General features: G+C 44.1%; 1 protein-coding gene across 2 annotated transcripts; it reads left to right on the plus strand.

The window, feature by feature from the left end:
- The first annotated feature begins 6,515 nt into the window (after nt 1–6,515).
- Nucleotides 6,516–10,764, plus strand: PNRC1 (proline rich nuclear receptor coactivator 1). Of its 2 annotated transcripts, XM_030809466.1 has the most exons (3): nt 6,639–7,356; nt 9,252–9,333; nt 9,683–10,764. In XM_030809466.1, exons 1-3 carry the CDS (start codon nt 6,817–6,819, stop codon nt 9,760–9,762), a joined length of 702 nt encoding a protein of 233 aa, XP_030665326.1. In that variant the 5' UTR covers nt 6,639–6,816; the 3' UTR covers nt 9,763–10,764. The 2 variants fall into 2 exon arrangements, with proteins under 2 accessions (XP_003258373.1, XP_030665326.1); XM_003258325.4 differs by lacking the exon at nt 9,252–9,333 and having other exon boundaries at nt 6,516–7,356.
- The last annotated feature ends 8,529 nt before the right edge of the window (nt 10,765–19,293 follow it).

Raw genomic sequence — 19,293 nt, forward strand, 5'->3', positions numbered from 1 at the left:
ATGTGGTGGGAAGATCACTTGAGCCCAGGAGTTCAAGAGCTGCCTGAGCAACATAGCCAGACCTTGTGTCTAAAAAAAAAAATAAAAAATTACCCTGGCTTGGTGGCGTGAGCCTCTAGTCCCAGCTACCCAGAGACTGAGGTGGCAGGACTGCTCGAGCCAGGGAGGTCAAGGCTGCAGTGAGCCATGATCGCACCACTGCACTCCAGCCTGGGTGACACAGTGAGACCTTGTCTCAAACGAAAAAAGGAAGAAAGGAAGGAAGGAACGAAGGAGGAAGGGAGGGAGGGAGGGAGGGGGAGAGGGAGGAAGGAAGGAAGGAAGGAAGGAAGGAAGGAAGGAAAAGAGAGAGAGAAACAGAGACAGAAAGAGAGAGAAAACCTTATTAAACCAGGATAATCAGATGGGCACGGTGACTCAAGTGCTGTAATCCTAACACTTTGGGAGACTGAGGCAGGTGGATCACTTGAGGTCAGGAGTTCGAGACCAGCTGAGTCAACATAGTGAAACCTCATCTCTACTAAAAATTCAAAAATTAGCCAGGCATGGCAGCAAGCTTCTGTAGTCCCAGCTACTCAGGAGGCTGAGGCAGGAGAATCGCTGGAACCAGGGAGGTGAAGGCTCCAGTGAGCTGAAACTGTGCCACTGCACTCCAGCCTGGGTGACAGAGTGAGACTCTGCCTCAAAAAAACAAAAAATCACGGCTGGTTGCTGTGGCTCACAGCTGTAATCCCAGCACTTTGGGAGGCCAAGGCAGGCAGATCACTTGAGGTCAGGAATTCAAGACCAGCCTGGCCAACTTAGTGAAACCCCGTCTCCACTAAAAATACAAAAAAATCAACCAGGTGTAGTTGTGGGCGCCTGTAATCCCAGCTACTCTGGAGGCTGAGACAGGAGAATTGCTTGAACCCAGGAGGCGGAGGTTGCAGTGAGCTGAGATCGCGACCCTGCACTCCAGCCTGGGTGACAAAGTAAGAATCTGTCTCAAAAAATAAAAAATAAAAATAAATAAAGATAGTCATATTTTCTTTCCGAATTGTCCTGTTGGTTTTCATATCCCTGTCAAAGCTATCGTTCCTCTCTAAGTCAACTAGATTTGGAAATCCGGGAGCCAATCTTTTACTCTTCTTTCTTCTCGCCTCTCCTGACCCTCATATTTCCTACCCTGTCTGGTCCCCCAGCTTGACCAATGTCACCAGTTGGGAGGGAGGGAGGGAGGGAAGGAAGGAAAGAAGGAAGGAAGGAAGGGAGGGAGAGAGGAAGGAAGGAAGGAATTCAATTTTCCAAGAGAAGTCAGAAATTCCTAGAGTTGCCCTAGGATTCTTACTTCCTGAAGTTGCCCTGGATTTCTTACTTTCATTCCTAAAAAAACTCCACCTCATAAAACTACTACATTGGCTTGGCCAATCCTCTCAATGCTTGTCTGTCCACAGTTTCTGAAATGGACCTAAGTGGTTCCTTATAGACAGGTGCCTCACCATCCTGGCCAGAAGCCATCCCTCACAGGTCTAGTAAGAGAGTTCTGTTGAATGTAGATGATATTGACTAATCATCCAATTATCCTGTCTGGACCAATCCATATTGAACCAATCAGCTTCCCTCTCTCTGGAATTTGAACTTTAGGTAAACAGCGAGCTAGGTGGTGGTGATAGTAGAAGTAGAAATACAGAAAAAGAACAAACAGAAAGAGTGGTTGAGTCTTTTAGAGTAAGGCTCAACAAACATCTGCTAAGAAGTAACAAATAACCTAGTAGTTAAGGCTATATTGGATCTTGAATCAATTTTGAGTTTCCAAATGTCATTTCAAGTCGGTCAGGTACTACATCATAATTCTTGTTCCTTCCATGAGTTCTGGGTATGAAGGTTTTCCTGGTATCTTATGAGGCCTGGTATGTGGTCAGTCTTCTTGTCTTCCTTATGTCTATGTGTGCATATCCTTAAAACAAACCATTACTTTAGGTAACCTGAGTTAATTCTTGCAATGAAGAAAAAATAATATAAACAATAATCTCTCTCTCTCCCTCTCTCTCTTTTTTTTTTTTTTGAGACGGAGTCTCACTCTATCACCCAGGCTGGAGTGCAGTGGCATGATCTCAGCTCACTGCAACCTCTGCCTCCTGAGTTCAAGCAATTCTCCTGCCTCAGGCTCCTGAGTAGCTGGGATTACAGGTGTCCGCCACCATGCCTGGCTAATTTTTGTATTTTTAGTAGAGCCAGGGTTTCACCATGTTGGCCAGGCTGGTCTCGAACTCCTGATCTCAAGTGATCCACCCACCTCAGCTGCCCAAAGTGCTGGGATTAGAGGCATGAGCCACCATGCCTGGACTCCTGTATCCTATATATACTTTATAATAAACCAGTAAATGTATGTGTTTCCTTGCATTCTGTGATCTGTTTTAGCAAATTAATCTAACTCAAAAAGAGGGTAGAGGGAAGCCTGGCACAGTGGCTCATGCCTGTAATCCCAGCACTTTGGGAGACCGAGAAGGTTACTTGAGCCTATGAGTTTGAGACCATCCTGAGAACAAAGTGAGACCTCACCTCCACAAAAAATTTTAAAAATTAGCCTGGAGTAGTGGCATACGCCTATAATCCCAGCTACTCAGAAGGCTGAGGTAGGAGGATTACTTGGGTCCAGGAAGTCAAGACTGCAGTGAGCTATGATAGCACCACTACACTCCTGCCAGGGTAAAAGAGCAAGACCCTGTCTCAACAAACAAACAAACAAACAAAAAGTATAGGTGACAACCTACTACTTGTCATTGGTGTCTGAAGTGGTGGCAGTCTTGCGGGACTAAGCCCTTAACCTGTGGGATCTGACTCTAACTCCAGGTAGACATGTCAGAACTAAATTGAATGATAGACATAGGACACACAGTTCTTGTCCCCTAAAGTGCTTGGTGTGTGAGGGAAAACTCCATGCATCAGGTTACAGAAGTGTGCTGTGTTGATTGTTGTGAGTGTGTGAGTGGAGAGTAGGAAAAACAGTTTGGTTTTTCCTATCTCAAGTCTCATGAGGAACAATCCGATGTTGATCCCTGATGCCTAGATTTTGCTGCTTTTTCTTCATTTAAAGAAATGAAGATTCCTTTTTTTTTTTTTTGAGACGGAGTCTCGCTCTGTCGCCCAGGCTGGAGTGCAGTGGTTCGATCTCGGCTCACTGCAAGCTCCGCCTCCCGGGTTCATGCCATTCTCCTGCCACAGCCTCTCCGAGTAGCTGGGACTACAGGCGCCCGCCACCACACCCGGCTAATTTTTTTGTATTTTTAGTAGAGACGGGGTTTCACCGTGGTCTCGATCTCCTGACCTCGTGATCCGCCCGCCTCGGCCTCCCAAAGTGCTGGGATTACAAGCGTGAGCCACCGCGCCTGGCCTGAAGATTTCTTATAGAATAGAATAGCTCACTCCATGTCTTGGGTCAGAGAAAGGCTGAGATAAGTATGGAACATCTTGTTATGGAAATAAAGCAAAAATGTTTTTAAAAATATTTGGGAGAAGTGCTAAAGAGATTAAATAGTGAGGGAGGAGAAAAGGAAAAATTTAGCAGATAGCTAAAGCTAGTCTTTGGTAAAATTCTTTTAAACAGAAAGACAGCCTGAGAAATCAAGCTAAAGGCACAAATAGAGCAGCCTAGGGAAAAACTCAGGTTGCAGCTGCACAGAAAAGAAAGCAAGGCCCAATATAGAAGCTTTTGTTCTTGGTGTAATCAGACGGCTCCCAGGAAAAAGTTTCCTCCCCTTTTCAGGCATGTACACGGTGGGCTCCGGGGGAACTTGTACAGAGAGTGGGGGTGCTTACCCAAAACATATCCACAGTTGCACAAACAAGAGAAGCTGTGCTTTGTGTTTGCCTAAAGACATGTCTGCAGCTGCACAGGTAAGGGGAGTTACACAGACAGCTTCACATATAAGGGAAGTCACACAAACAGCTACAGAGAAGAGGGGAGTGTCTTATAAAAGCTTTGTATTCAACTGTAAAGACGGCAACCCACTCAGGCTCCCTCTCTGCTGTGGAGAACATTCCTCTTTTGCTTATTAAACTTTTGCTCCCACCTCACTCTTGGTGTCCACGTTCCTTAATTTTCTTGGTTGTGAGACAAGGAGCTCAGGTAATACTTCAGGCAACAAGACTGCTACAATCTTGGCTTTCCCAAGGTTTGAGCAAAAAAAGGGAAATGATTATAGATAATTGAAACTATTTGAATCTATTAAAGTCCATAATGATTCTCCAAAGGAAAAGTTTAGTAATAAACAGTTTGACTATAAAAGATAGTGAATGTGATAATATAGATGTTAATTTTTTTAAAATTGCAGAATAAAGTTATACGTATGGATGATGTTTTAAAAATCTAAAGCATATATTAGTTTATAAAGCACAGACATGACTTTCCTTGTGAAAGAAGGGAGAGAAGAATAGTGGGAACTGAGAATCAGTCAAGCAGTCCTGGGAAAAAAATTAACCATACCAAGAACAGAAAGAACGGCTCCACAGCATCTGTCACACCTACCAGCCAGGCAGAAGGAAGATCCAATAGTCAGTCAGCACCAGAGTCACACAGGACCATGTAGAAACAGAATTCAATAATGTGTTTCAAAATGAAGATTTGCCTAATCAAATGCCCTGAAGAAGACAGCTAACTGTGCACATTCTATCCCTGCCTCATGCGTGATGAACCCTTTCAATGACTCTATTAATTATAACAAGTTAATGAGGCAAAACCAGTCTACAAAAATGGTTAACAGGCCAGGTCAATACATAATGATAAGAAATTAGGTTCTGCAAGGCTAGCCAACTGAGACTTGAACAAATACACTGTATTTCAGGGAGAGGCATCAATTTACTAGAAATTAAAAGTTCTGCAGGGCCAGGGGCATTGGCTTATTCCAGCGCTTTGGGAGGCACTGGTGGGAGAACTGCTTGAGGCCAGAAGCTCAAGACCAGCCTGGGCAACAAGTAAGACCCTGTCTCTATAAAAAATTTAAAAATTAGCTAGGTGTGGTGGCACTTGCCTGTAGTCCCAGCTACTAGGGAGGCTGAGGCAGGAGAATCCCTTGAACCAGGGAGCCGGAGGTTGCAGTAAGCCGAGATGGCGCCACTGCACTGCAGCCTGGCCACAGACCGACACGCCGTCTCAAAAAAAAAAAAAGAAAAAAAAATTAAAACTTTTGTCTTGCAGTACCTGGACTGGAGATCAAATTCTGATGTTAACTTACCGTTTGATCTTTGACAAGTCCTTTAGCCTTTCTAAGCCTGTTTCCCCAGCTGTAAAATGGGGATAAAATACAGTACTGTCCCTCTAAAAAGAAGCTGAGGCAAAATTAGGCCAAGCTTAAGGACTGCAACCCAGGACCACAGATTCAAGCTGCCCTGAATATACACTCGGATTAGCAACAGTTACAAGCAGGTTTTTAAAGGAAAAGAGGCAGCTCCTAAATTGTTCACCAATTTACATTAAAATATCATGGGCTCTTGACTAGCTGTACGTTGTTCTTTGTATCTTAAATTTCAGAAACATAAAGATAATGGGTAGGCAGCTAATCAGGAACAAAATGCCTTTAAACAATTGCCCCAGGCATTAGTAGTGAAAGGAAGAGAGTGACAGCCTGCGGACTTCGCAGAGCTGAGGTCTGATTTATTTTTCTTAGTACCTATTCATAAGGGCTGTTGTGAGATTAAAGCGAGACAATTTAGGTAAAGAACAGTTCCTGGAACATAAATGCTTGATAAATTATGGCCACAATTCTTTTTTGTGGTTGAGCAGTGCGGGGAGATCACGAAAAATTTCTATTTACGCGCAGCTAACAAAATACTCTCTGTATGTTGCAGAGCTGTTTCACTTTCTCCCTTTGAGATGCAAGCCGGCTTGCCGCCTCCTCAAGGAACCAGGCAGAATGTTGCGATCCCAAAGTCTCACAATCCTTCAAGTATAAAATCAGTAAAAACTCCAACTTCCGTTTATGGATTTACGGAGAACTTTTTATACATTGAGGGGCTAATTCAATCAGTAAGTCACTTTGATTTTTACTCTCATCACCGGGACTAATAAGCAGCGATGCTGAACCAAATGAAAGAATCGTGAGCCACACTTCAGTAGATATAATTTAAATGTAGGCTGATTTTCTTCACGATTGCTAGGGAAGAAATCCTTACAGCGTACTTAGAAATCTTTGTTTTAAAATGATAACGCTGTTATGTCGGGCTGAAAATAAAACGGATACTTCCCCAAGGTCAGCAGCGGAGGAGGCAACCGTGGCCTTGCCAGAGTCGTCCCCCCCTCCCCCGCCCCCGTTCTTCCTGCCGCCCTCCCCCTGCCCCCTCCCTTACCCACCCCCAACAACAAACTCCGCCGGGACATTTCAGTCCCACCACTCCCCAGCCGGGAGAAGCGCGGGGGCGTGCTGGGGAGGGATAAGGAGGGTGGGGTGGAAACCCAATTTCATTGTTCGCGGGACCGACTCTTCCCGAAAAAGCTCGTTGGCAGCGCCTGCGCAGTGCGCGCTCTTTGTGCCAGGCTGCAGCAAGCTGGTTGTTTGTGTGTGTCTACCCGAAGCGGCGGAGGCGGAGCTAGAGGGTGTGGCCTGCCTTGTCGCACCCTAATTGGGCTTTCGCAGGGAAGTGGGCGGGCGCGGGGCGGAGCTTCCGAAAACAACACTCGGAGCTGGGGCTGTGGCTATTTGTTGCTGCGCTGCCACCGCCCGAGTCATGTTCCGCGATCTTCTCTGGCTCTCCTAGCAGCATCCATAGCCGCCACCCTATCTTCCCTGGCTTCACCTTCTCCTTCTCTCCTCGTTGCTGAGCGACAAGCTTCCTAGCGCTATGACCGTCGTCTCCGTCCCGCAGCGGGAGCCGCTCGTCCTGGGTGGCCGCCTTGCGCCGCTTGGCTTTTCCTCCCGAGGTTACTTCGGGGCCCTCCCGATGGTGACCACGGCTCCGCCTCCTTTACCCCGGATCCCGGACCCCCGGGCACTGCCCCCGACCCTCTTCCTCCCTCACTTCCTAGGGGGAGATGGCCCATGTCTGACCCCCCAGCCTCGCGCTCCAGCAGCTCTGCCCAACCGCAGCCTCGCCGTGGCGGGAGGCACCCCTCGGGCAGCGCCAAAGAAGCGGCGAAAGAAGAAGGTGCGGGCCAGCCCCGCAGGGCAGCTGCCCAGCCGCTTCCACCAGTACCAGCAGCACCGGCCGAGTCTGGAGGGCGGCCGGAGCCCCGCGACCGGCCCGAGCGGAGTGCAGGAGGTCCCGGGCCCGGCCGCCGCCTTGGCCCCGAGTCCTGCAGCCGCGACCCGCACGGAGGGAGCCAGCCCCGACCTTGCCCCGCTGCGGCCCGCGGCTCCCGGCCAAACCCCGCTCAGAAAAGAGGTGAGGCCGCCAGGGCGCCGTTGGGGAGTCGGGCCCTTAGACGGTCGCGGCCGAGCTCTGGGGCTGCAGGCCCTGCACCCGGGGGGTCGGGCGGGGGGGGGCGGGGGGGGGGCGGCTGTTTACTCGGGAGGGAAGTTTCCGTGACGCCCGCTCCATTCTTGCTTTAGGGGAAGAAGGGGGAAGGGGAGGCATGCGCTGGCGCTTCTGATTGGCTCCCAGGAGTCGGCCAATGAGAAGCGCCGCTGCGCCCCAGCAACAGCCCCGATTTAGAAGACTGGCGGCCTTCCAGGGGGTTTCGGCGTTCCGGGCGCGCGGCGGGGTGGGGGCAGGGACGGGGCCCGCGGGAGGGCTGACGTCAGCGCGCGCTACGTGCCCGGCGCTCCGGCGCCCATGAAGGAGGCGAGGCCGGGTGGGGGCAGCCGGGGAAGGACTGGGCCCCGCTTTCGGCCTCCCGGCTGTCGGGAGCCCCAGTCCTAGTCGGTGAAACGCGGAGACGGTCTCTAAAGTCCCGCCGTGGGGGGTGGAGTGGGCTCCGAGCGGCTCGGTTTCGTTTGGTTGGAGTTGTGCCAAAATGTGAGGTTCCCCGTGTGGGACGCGCAGTCCAGCTGGGGCTCTGCCCGCCGCGGGCCTGACCTACTTAGTGGTTCCTTCTAAGTTAAGAGTTGGCAGGAGCCGCACAAAACTGATTTTATTACCGTTGCCACTGTGTACTTCGTGTTAGTGTGTCCAGAATAAGTTTTCAGAAGAGTTAGCAATTGCATTGACTTAGCCGGTTTGATTGCAGTGCTATTGGATTAGGATAAAATGGATAGAAATTTAAATGGGATTAAGTCTACGAAGTGATTTCAAAGTCTTGTCAGAATAACGTTTGATGGACTTAAGTTCCATGACTTACTACTCTTCATAATAATGAAATGAAAAAGTTCTCGTTATTTAGTGAAGAATATTGCATTAAATTAGAGATTTGCAGTTTATCTGTGCCCTTGGGAAAAAATTACTAAATTTGCCCACCGTGTTTCTTTAAATTATCTTCTCAATGTCTCCCACCTTTTAAAATTCCACGACTTTTGAAATATCCGTGATTACCTAAAAGCTTTTGTGCTTGTTTCCTGGCCTGTTTTCTAGAACGGGTACTAACCGGGGAGCTCTGGCAGTGAACCTTAATGACGTGGAAAGTTGTGCTCTTTCGTGTGGTGTCTTGCTTACTACCGCGTTACAAGCGGTGGTAGTGCAGTGATCTAGTGGATTACCTTATGCTTTTCCATCTGTTCAAGACTTCCTATAAGGCCCACTTAAGTTAGGAAAGATTAAGATTAGTGAAGCAGCGTTTTTGAAGCAGTTACTAAACTAGAAAGTAGGAGGTACACCGCAAAGATTGTTTCTGGCACTCGTATTTGGAAGAGAGCTCATTAGTCTTCCTTACAGTTGTAGAAAGGTGGACTTGGGTTATTTCAGACTTTTTTTAGTTTTGACATTTTAGAACTGCTTTACGTTGCATACTGGTAACTAGCAGTGGTGATTAACTGCATTTTTAGTGGCGAACAAGAGTGAACTTAAAAGTAAAGGGAAATTTGTTTTTTTTTTTCTTGAGACAGGGTCTGTCTCTATCGCACTCCAGGCTGGAATGCAGTGGCACGATCGATCTCTGCTCACTGCAGCTTCCCCCTTCCAGGTTCAAGGGATCCCGCCTCAGCCAGCCTCCCAAGGCGCGTGCTACCACGCTGGGTTGATTTTTATATTTGTAGTAGACATGGGGTTTCGCTATGTTGCCCAGGCTGGTCTCGAACTCCTTGAGCTCGAGCGATCTGCTTGCCTTGACCTCCCAAAGTGCTGGGATTACAGGTGTGAGCCACCATGCCCAATTAAAGTTTTTGTAATTTCAGCTTTTATTTTAGATCCAGGAGGTACTTGTGCAGGTTTGCTACATGGGTATATTTCGTGATGCTGCGGTTTGGAGGATGAATGATCCCATTCCAGGTAGTGAGCATAGTACCCAGTAGGTCCCCCCTCTCTCTCTCTCAACCCCCCTTCTAGTAGTGCCTAGTGTCTGTTGTTGTTCCCCACTTTATATCCATGTTGTATCCAATGTTTAGCTCCCAAATTCACTTATAAGTGGGAACTTGTGATATTTGGTTTTCTGTTTCTGCATTAATTGGTCTAGGGTAATGACCCCCAGCTACATATGTGTTGTTACAAAGAACATAATTTTGTTCTTTTCTATGGCTGTGGGCAAACTTAAACACAACAAAATTAGATATGTGATATGAGGTTCATAACTGATTTTTATCTAGAAACTATATTTACTTTTGTGTTCTTGTCTTTGTAGGTTTTAAAATCAAAGATGGGAAAATCGGAGAAAATTGCCCTTCCCCATGGCCAGCTTGTTCATGGTATACACTTGTATGAGCAACCAAAGATAAACAGACAGAAAAGCAAATATAACTTGCCACTAACCAAGATCACCTCTGCAAAAAGAAATGAAAACAACTTTTGGCAGGATTCTGTTTCATCTGACAGAATTCAGAAGCAGGAAAAAAAGCCTTTTAAAAATACCGAGAACATTAAAAATTCGCATTTGAAGAAATCAGCATTTCTAACTGAAGTGAGCCAAAAGGAAAATTATGCTGGGGCAAAGTTTAGTGATCCACCTTCTCCTAGTGTTCTTCCAAAGCCTCCTAGTCACTGGATGGGAAGCACTGTTGAAAATTCCAACCAAAACAGGGAGCTGATGGCAGTACACTTAAAAACGCTCCTGAAAGTTCAAACTTAGATTTCAGATTTCAGTATGTGTGTAAAACATAATTTTTCCCATATCCCTGGACTCTTGAGAAAATTGGTACAGAAATGGAAATTTGCCTTGTTGCAACATACAATTGCAAAAGATGAGTTTAAAAAATTACAAACAGCTTGTATTATATTTTATATTTTGTAAATACTGTATACCATGTATTATGTGTATATTGTTCATACTTGAGAGGTATATTATAGTTTTGTTATGAAAGTATGTATTTTGCCCTGCCCACATTGCAGGTGTTTTGTATATATACAATGGATAAATTTTAAGTGTGTGCTAAGGCACATGGAAGACCGATTTTATTTGCACAAGGTACTGAGATTTTTTTCAAGAAACAGCTGTCAAATCTCAAGGTGAAGATCTAAATGTGAACAGTTTACTAATGCACTACTGAAGTTTAAATCTGTGGCACAATCAATGTAAGCATGGGGTTTGTTTCTCTAAATTGATTTCTAATCTGAAATTACTGAACAACTCCTATTCCCATTTTTGCTAAACTCAATTTCTGGTTTTGGTATATATCCATTCCAGCTTAATGCCTCTAATTTTAATGCCAACAAAATTGGTTGTAATCAAATTTTAAAATAATAATAATTTGGCCCCCCCTTTTAAAATAGTCGTGACTCTTTGTGTGTGACTGTTTCTCATGTTTGAATGTGTAACTAGGAGATGATTTTGTGTGGTTGGATTTTTTTGACTTCTACTTTACTGGCTGAATGTGAGCAGCCATGCCTGGCCATAATCTACATTTTCTTACCAGGGGCAGCATTGAGGTTTTTGAGCATAGTACTTGACTACTCTAGAGGCTGAGACAGGAGGATCTCTTGAGGCTGAGAGGTGGAGATTGCAATGAGCTAGGATCAGGCCACTGCACTCCAGCCTGGGTAACAGACCCTGTCTCACAAAAAAAAAAAGGACAAGAGGAAGTAAGGGAGACAGATTTTGAGTGGGAATATTAAGCAATCAGGTCAAGTAAAGAAGATGGAAGATACAAGGAACTTCTGTTTGATGTTTTGTGTGAGTCACCATTCCTTCCTTACAAATGCAGATACACCTTCCTCACAAATGGAAGGGAAGCTCATTTAGAAGTTTAGTTTGAAGATGCCTCCAATTTTTAGTCACCAATTTTAGCTTTTGTTAGTAATGTGTTGTAAATATTAATACTAATGACTGACTACAATGAGTTCTGACATCTCTCCCACATCAGTTTGTGATTCTAGAAAGGGACACATTCACAGGTTTTAACAACACATTTTTGCACGTGGTTATAAAAATTCAACACAATGTAATGCAAGTCCTACTGCCTCAACCACCCTTCTTTCCTTGTCCAACATTTCTCAGCTCTTGTCATTTTGAGCAGTATGTCTGCAATTTAATGTGTGAGGGCTTATGTGTAATGTATGTTCAGGAAATAGAAGGATAAATGGCAGAGCTGAAAGTTTAGGTGGGATGGGAGAAAAGACAAATAGAACTAAAATATAAGCTGTATTCCCCACTCTACAACAACAAATGCCTGAAGAGAGAAAAAGGTAAAGTCTCTTAGAGTGAAGGGACTAATTTTGGTGAGAAAATTTTCTCTTTGGGAATCAGACACCTTAGAAAGTAACACAGAGTTGAGCTGGGCATGGTGGCTCACGTGGCCTGTAATCCCAGCACTTACGGAGGCTGAGGCGGGTGGATCACGAGGTCAGGAGTTCAAGACCAGCCTGGCCAAGATGGTGAAACCTCGTCTCTACTAAAAATACAAAAAAATTAGTCGGGCTTGGTGGCAGGCACCTGTAATCCCAGCTACTCAGGAGGCTGAGGCAGAAAATTGCTTGAACCCGGGAGGCGGAGGTTACAGTAAGTCGAGATCGTGCCACTGCATTCCAGCCTGGGTGACAGAGCAGGACTCCATCTCAAAAAAAGTAACAGTGAGTTGAGCCTTAAAAGATAAGGATTTGACACACAAAAGAAGGAAAATAATTGTGAGAGGTAAAAGTTTGAGCAGATGGTGGTGTAAAAAGATGCACAACGCTGAATCCCAGCACTTTGGGAGGCTGAGGCTGGCAGATCACCTGAGGTCAGGAGTTCGAGACCAGCCTGCCCAACATGGCAAAACCCTGTCTCTACTAAAAATACAAAAAATTAGCTGGGTGTGGTCGTGGGTGCCGGTAATTCCAGCTACTCGGGAGGCTGAGGCAGGAGAATTGCTTGAACCCAGGAGGCAGAGGTTGCAGTGAGCCAAGATTGCACCACTGCGCTCCAGCCTGAGCGATGAGTGATACTCCATGTCAAAAAAAAAAAAAAAAAAAAAAGATGTACAATGTCCAGTAGCTTAAGAGAAATGCAAGAAAGGAAGGAAAGTTTTTAAAAGGTATATTGGGGTAAGAACACGAAGGGCCTTCAGTGTCATGCGGAAGAGCTTCAACTTTATTCTGTAAGCATGGCAGTCCTCAAAGGTTTATGAGTAAGGGAATGGAATTCTTGCTTCAAAAAGAAAACATAGAAATACAGAGGACAGCTTGATAAGGGAAAGCTTGAAACAGATTACTTAGGTGAGGATATTTCAGTAGCTCAAAAGAGAAAAGGGCCTAGAGGGCATCATCAGAGGTATGGGCTTATTTGGGGGAATGTTTTAGAGCTAGAATTGAGGATTGAGCATCTGAATAGAGGGTAAGGGAAAGACTTGAAACTGAGCAACTTGAAGGAAAGAACTACCAATTAGGGGATTGCAGGGGGATCAGAATTATAAAGGAAGGTCATTTTGATTATAAAGGAAGGTCATTTTGATTTGGCATGTTGAACTTCGGGGTGCGTCTAGGTCATCCATGTGGAAAGGCATAGCAAGTAGATAGAAAATAGGTCAGATCCAGAGGTATGGCTTTGGTAAATAGTGCACAAAGCAGTAATGACAACAGGGAAATGGGAGTGGAATATTTTGTCTCTATCCTCTCCTTTTTCTCCCATAAGATTTAATGCTTTTAGGCCAGGCACAGTGGCTCACGCCTGTAATCCCAGCACTTTGGGAGGCTTAGGGGGGCAGATCACTTGAGTCCAGGAGTTGCGGACCAGCCTGGGTGACATAGGGAACCCCGTCTTTACTAAAAATGCAAACATTAGCCGGGTGTGGTGGCACATGCATGCCTGTGTTCTGAGCTACTTGGGAGGCTGAGACAGGAGGACCTCTTGAGCCCGGGAGGCAGAGGTTGCAGTGAGCCGAGGTAACGCCACTGCACTCCAGCCTGGGCAACAGAGGAGTGAGACTCCCTGTCTAAAAATAATAATGCTTTACCAGTAGTCTTGACCTCATCCTCTCTGCCTCCTATGGACTGTCAACTTCACTGTGATAGTAGTTGAATTCGAATTTCCTCATGAAACTTACATAGAGGTTGGTTTTTTTCCGTACCTGTAAAAGTCTGTGTTAGCAGACAGTTCTAATTTAAATTCTGAATTCTGATAGCAGAGGCCCAGTTGGTGCAAAGGGGGAATAAAGTTTCCTTCCCTTTTCTACAATTTGAAATTGGGTGAAACTGATCTTTTTTAACTATCTCTTCTTGCAGCTCTCTCATCTCCTAACAACCCTCCTCATCTTATTGCTGGATAAACTATCCTTTGTTTTCGTGGGTGGAAGGCAATTTATGTGCAATCAATATCTGCTTCAGGTTGAAGGAATCAAGTATATGTATCCTTGGGTATGAAAGGCTGATAGTCCCATCATACTCCTATATTTAAAATTTTGAAGGACATTGCTAAACTAAATACATTTTAAAATCACAGAATTGCCTTGCTGAGTCTGATCCCTGAGCTAACTCCTCCAAGTTGTTTTCTCATTGTTGTACTTCTTTCCTTCTGAATCTAGAAATCTTCCAGAAACTGTTCCATAAGTTTTCAAATGGGGAAGGAAAGTATGCCTGTGTTGTGAGATGAGATGGTGTAGGAGACAGAATTGTGTAAACACAAATCATGTAATTCAGGAATTACTTGTTTTGTTAACTTGAATTATAAAAATACCAAATTCAATAACAATTTAAGATTTATAAAAGGTGTTGCATTTAGTGAGGGTCCACTGTTGAGATTTTAGAATTCATTTTCTAGAGCAGGGTTTATAATAATGTGGGCTTAGTGTAGAACTGGTTACACAAATTTTAAATTCCCTCGTTAAAGGAATAGCTTATCATAGATTATGTGGCATTAATCATAGTTTCTGAATTTAGTCATGGTAAAAAGGGACAAAGTGGAACAATTGATAGAAGCATCCTACAAAATTTATGAAAGTCAGATGCACATTTATCAAAGGAGTCTGCATATTCTATTCAAGCTGCATTTAATTAGAAGAGGTCAGATAATCTTGAACATTTAACAATACTTTAAAAGACAAAATGACATTAAACAATGATAAAAATACCTCATTTCTCTAGTTATTCACACAATATTTTTATGAATGTGGAAGATTCAGGAAAGTTAAGTAATTTTTCCTAGTCTAATACAATTAGCATTCAGAAAAATATGTGTTATGTCTGGTTGTAAAGACACTAGATAATAATCACACTCCCCCAAAGCTGGTTATATATACATGGCTGCTCTTACTAAATTATTACAGATAGTTCTCTTATTCCAAGATTAGAGTTCGTTAATCTGACGTTGTCAAATGCAAATTACAAATGTGTTCTTGGCATCTTGGCATTTTAGGATCTTGGGCAAGGGATGGCAAGTAGAAATGTTTTCTTTTTTCTTTTCTTTTTTTGGAGACAGAGTCTCGCTCTGTCACCCAAGCTGGAGTGCAATGGCGCCATCTTGGCTCACTGCAACCTCCACTTCCTGGATTCAAGTGATTCTGCCTCAGCTTCCCAAGTAGCTGGGACTACAGGTGCGTGCCACCCTGTTTGGCTAACTTTTATAGTTTTAGTAAACACACGGTTTTGCCATGTTGGCCAGGCTGGTCTCGAATTCCTGGCCTCAAGTGATCTGCCTGCCTCAGCCTCCCAAGGTGCTGGGATTACAGGCATAAGCCACCCCACTGGGCCTTTTCTATTTGAGACAGGGTTTTTCTCTGTCACGCAGGTTGGAGTGCAATGAGTGGCGGGATCACAGTTCATTTCAACCTCTGCCTCCTGGTCTCAAGTGATGTTCCCACCTCAGCCTCCTGAGTAGCTGGGACTACAGGGACGTGGACATGTGGTTTCACTGTGTTGTCCAGGCTGGTCTCAAACTCCTGAGCTCAAGTGAGCCACTGGCCTCAGCCTCCCAAAGTGTTGGTATTATAGGAGTGAGCCACCACGCCCAGCCGAAAACGTTTTCCCTTTTTGTTTTCAGGATTCTTAAGTGATTTCTTCCTTTTTGTAGCCATTTTGATGACTTTTGGTTATTTCCAATTGCAAATGTTTGATTTAAATTGAACTCACAATTGCCTACTAACAGTAAGATTTTTAAACACAAGTTCTTTATTATTTCACTTTACTTGACAACATGGAATCAGAGGGCTTTTTGGTCTCATCAAAACTTTGGATAAGTTACAATTTGAGGGGATTTTCTAACTATAAAACAAGGGCTTTCAACAATCCCTTCCAAAGTGGAGCAAAATTAACCTTACTCTTCAAATGACTAGGCATTTAATGCTCTCAAATTTTAGAAACGATTACTATCAAAGACTGGAAAGGTCCCTTTTCTACCAGACTTTCAAGGCTCTTAGAGTCACTGTGCATTCAGTCCAGTCTCCTAACCATCCAGGTCTATTTCTTAAGTTCCTGTAATCACGTGATGCCTGAGACCAGATCCTGAATTTCAAAAATAAGAAAACAGAATTGTTTATGAAAGCTATTCAACCAAGGTTTACTGGGTATACTTTAGCTAATTAGAATACCCCATGTACGAATATTCCAATTTTTTTTAAAATACTTTGTTAAATTCAAAATACTTGGGGGATAGATGGAAATATATCTGGCAAAGCAGGTGTAATTAACTGCTAAGTGTAGAATCTAGGTAGTGGGTATATGGATGTTCCACTTTAAAATTCAGCTACATTTAACATTCTTTTTATACTGAAGATTTTTATAATAAAGTGTTAAAGAAAATAGAGTTGGGGAAAATTAAGGCTGCTTTACTGGTTCACTCCAACATTTTATATATAATTTGAATATTTGCTTTTTTTTTTTACTAATAATTCTAAAAGCTCACTTATGTGTAGCATACAGCACAAATAAGTTGATCTTACGAGGTTGTAAACTTTGAATCTTCTGAATGTTTTCCTCTGCATTTTCAAGTAGGTTGGTTAGTTGGTTATAACCTCTAAAAATACAGAACTCTAGTTAATGATAGAAACACCAAGGCCATTGTAAATAAGAGCTGAAAGATTAGAGAAACGATAACATATTTAAGCACTGGCTTATTTAGGAAATGTGACAGATAACATTTAATGTTAATGTTAACATAAATGTTAATACTTGAAGAATAATTAGAGAAGGATAAAGAGGTAAGTTGAGATTATAAAGATTCTGAAAAGGGCTTGGTTTGGTGGCTCATGCCTGTAATCCCAGCACTTCGGGAGGCCAAGGCAGTAGGATCACTTGAGGCCAGGCATTCGAGACCTGGCAACGTAGTGAGACTATTTCTACAAAGATTCTGAAAGGGATTTATAACTGTCCATGGTTTGAGAAGAGAGTTAAAGAAATGAAAGTGGAATAACAAACTGCAAGCAGTGAAAGGAAATGTGTTCATGACGCAGGTCGCCAGGCACGGTGGTGTGTGCCTGTAGTCCCAACTACTTGGGAAGCTGCGGCCGGAGGATGGCTTGAGTCCAAGAGTTCTGGGCTGTATTGTGCTATGCCAGTTGGGGGTCCACACCAAGTTCAGCATCAATATGGTGACCTCCCGGGAAGGGGGACCACCAGGTTTAGTAATGAGGGGTGAACTGGCCCAGACTGGAAACAAGCAGGTCAAAACTCCCGCGCTGATCAGTAGTGGGATCATGCCTGCGAATAGCCACTGCACTCCAGTCTGGGCAATATAACAAGACTCTGTCTCTTACAAAAGAAAAAAAAAAAAGATGCATGTCCCCAGAAAAGAAGGGCTGACTGAAGGCTACTTAGCACTGAAGTGACTAGGGAGTAGAGTGTAAGGCAGTGTGCAACTCTTAACATTTCACTGGTTCCTGCCTTTTAAAGCCTTTAATGCTGAATTAACACCAGTGGAGTAAATGAGATGCTAAAAGCATTGTTTGAAATTATTCCTTAAGTGATGTAGTTCCACTTTCTATGATAGACACTGAAACTACAATCTTTTGGTCAAAATAAAGGGTGGACAAGATGTGGTCACAAAAGCCCAAATGAGTATCAGTTACATTTGACCACTGACAGGCAGCTCAGAGCTTTGTATAAAGGACTATTTGTACTTTAGAATACAAAATTTTCATCCATGTTTTTAAGTGGCATTTAAAAAAATCCCATTTAATAGGATATATAATACGAGTAAGAAATTATAAAGTGTAAAACAATATCAAAAATTACTAGAATTTATATAGTCATGTGCTGCATAACAACATTCAGGTCAACAATGGGCCACATATATGATGGTGGTCCCATAAGATTATAATGGCGCATATATAGAAACCTGATACATGGCACTTAATGTGGCACTGCAGATCAAGTCACAGAAACATCACCATTACTGGTATTCAGTAATGGTGCTGGGACACTTGAATTTCTGTATGAAAAAATATATGTAAATAAAAATATACATGCCATTCTAGATTTGTGCAAGTACACTCTATGTTTGCACAACAGAATTGCCTAACAATGTGTTTCTCAGAATGTATCCTGTCATTAAATGATCTATGACTATATCCATTAAAAACTGTAATGGGCTGGGCACGGTGGCTCACGCCTGTAATCCCAGCACCTTGGGAGGCCAAGGCGGGCGGATTACGAGGTCAGGGGATTGAGACCATCCTAGCTAACACGGTGAAACCCCGTCTCTACTAAAAATAGAAAAAATTAGCCGGGCGTGGTGGCGGGCGCCTGTAGTCCCAGCTACTCGGGAGGCTGAGGCAGGAGAATGGCGTGAACCTGGGAGGCAGAGCTTGCAGTGAGCCGGATCATGCCACTGCACTCCAGCCTGGCCGACAGAGCAAGACTCCGTCTCAAAAACAAACAAACAAAAAAAACTGTAATGAACATTCTAATTAGAATATTAGTATTTTAAATTCAGCTACATTTAACACTTTAAGGGCAAAATTTTAAGGTTTACTGACAACAATGAATGTTTAAAGATGTTTTTCCTAATAGTCTTATGAAATTATATAAATACTGGCCAGGTGTGGTGGCTCACGCCTGTAATCCCAACACTTTGGGACGCCGAGGTGGGCAGATCACGAGGTCAAGAGATCGAGACCATCCTGGCCAACATGGTGAAACCTCGTCTCTACTAAAAATACAAAAATTAGCTGGGCATGTGGCACACGCCTGTAGTCCCAGCTACTGGGGAGGCTGAGGCAGGAGAATAGATTGAACCTGGGAGGCAGAGGTTGCAGTGAGCCGAGATTGCGCTACTGCACTCCAACCTGGCGACAGAGTGAAACTTGATCTAAAAAAAAAAAAAAAATTATATAAATACTTCACAGTGTTAAGATAAATTTGAGTAACACTTTTTTTTTTGAGCCAAGGTCTCGCTCTGTCACCTAGGCTGGAGTGCAGTCGTGCAAACACCACTCACTGCAACCTCGACCTCCTGGATTCAAGTGATCCTCCCACGTCAGCCTCCTGAGTAGGAGGTCTACAGGCCCACGCCACCACACTCTGCTAATTTTTAACAATTTGTTGCAGAGACAGGGTCTTAACATGTTGCCCAGGCTAGTCTTGAACTCCTGGGCTCAAGTGATCCTGTGGCCTCAACCTCCCAAAGTGCTGGGATTACAGGTGTGAGCCACCATCCCTGGCCCCTTCTTATTTTAAAAATATAAGATTGCTTAGAAGAGTCTGACAAGTTAATAGCTTATATCAATTCCAAAAAGATATTTAACAGAGTAAAATTGTTACTATGAATCCGATATTGCCTCACAAGTGTAATTCCCCCAACCCACAAAAGTCCGTTGATGTTTTCTTATTATTAAAAGAAACAGGCCGGTCGTGGTGGCTCACGCCTGTAATCCCAGCACTTTGGGAGGCCGA

The sequence above is a fragment of the Nomascus leucogenys genome, chromosome 3 (genome assembly GCF_006542625.1).
Source record: "Nomascus leucogenys isolate Asia chromosome 3, Asia_NLE_v1, whole genome shotgun sequence".
Lineage (NCBI taxonomy): Eukaryota > Metazoa > Chordata > Mammalia > Primates > Hylobatidae > Nomascus > Nomascus leucogenys.

What these genes read in the sequence shown, in the direction of transcription:
- PNRC1 (XM_003258325.4), top strand. Translation starts at nt 6,817, where the DNA reads ATGACCGTCGTCTCCGTCCCGCAGCGGGAGCCGCTCGTCCTGGGTGGC. An exon ending in AAACCCCGCTCAGAAAAGAG is followed by an intron (nt 7,357 to 9,682) that starts GTGAGGCCGCCA and finishes TTGTCTTTGTAG; the next exon opens with GTTTTAAAATCAAAGATGGG.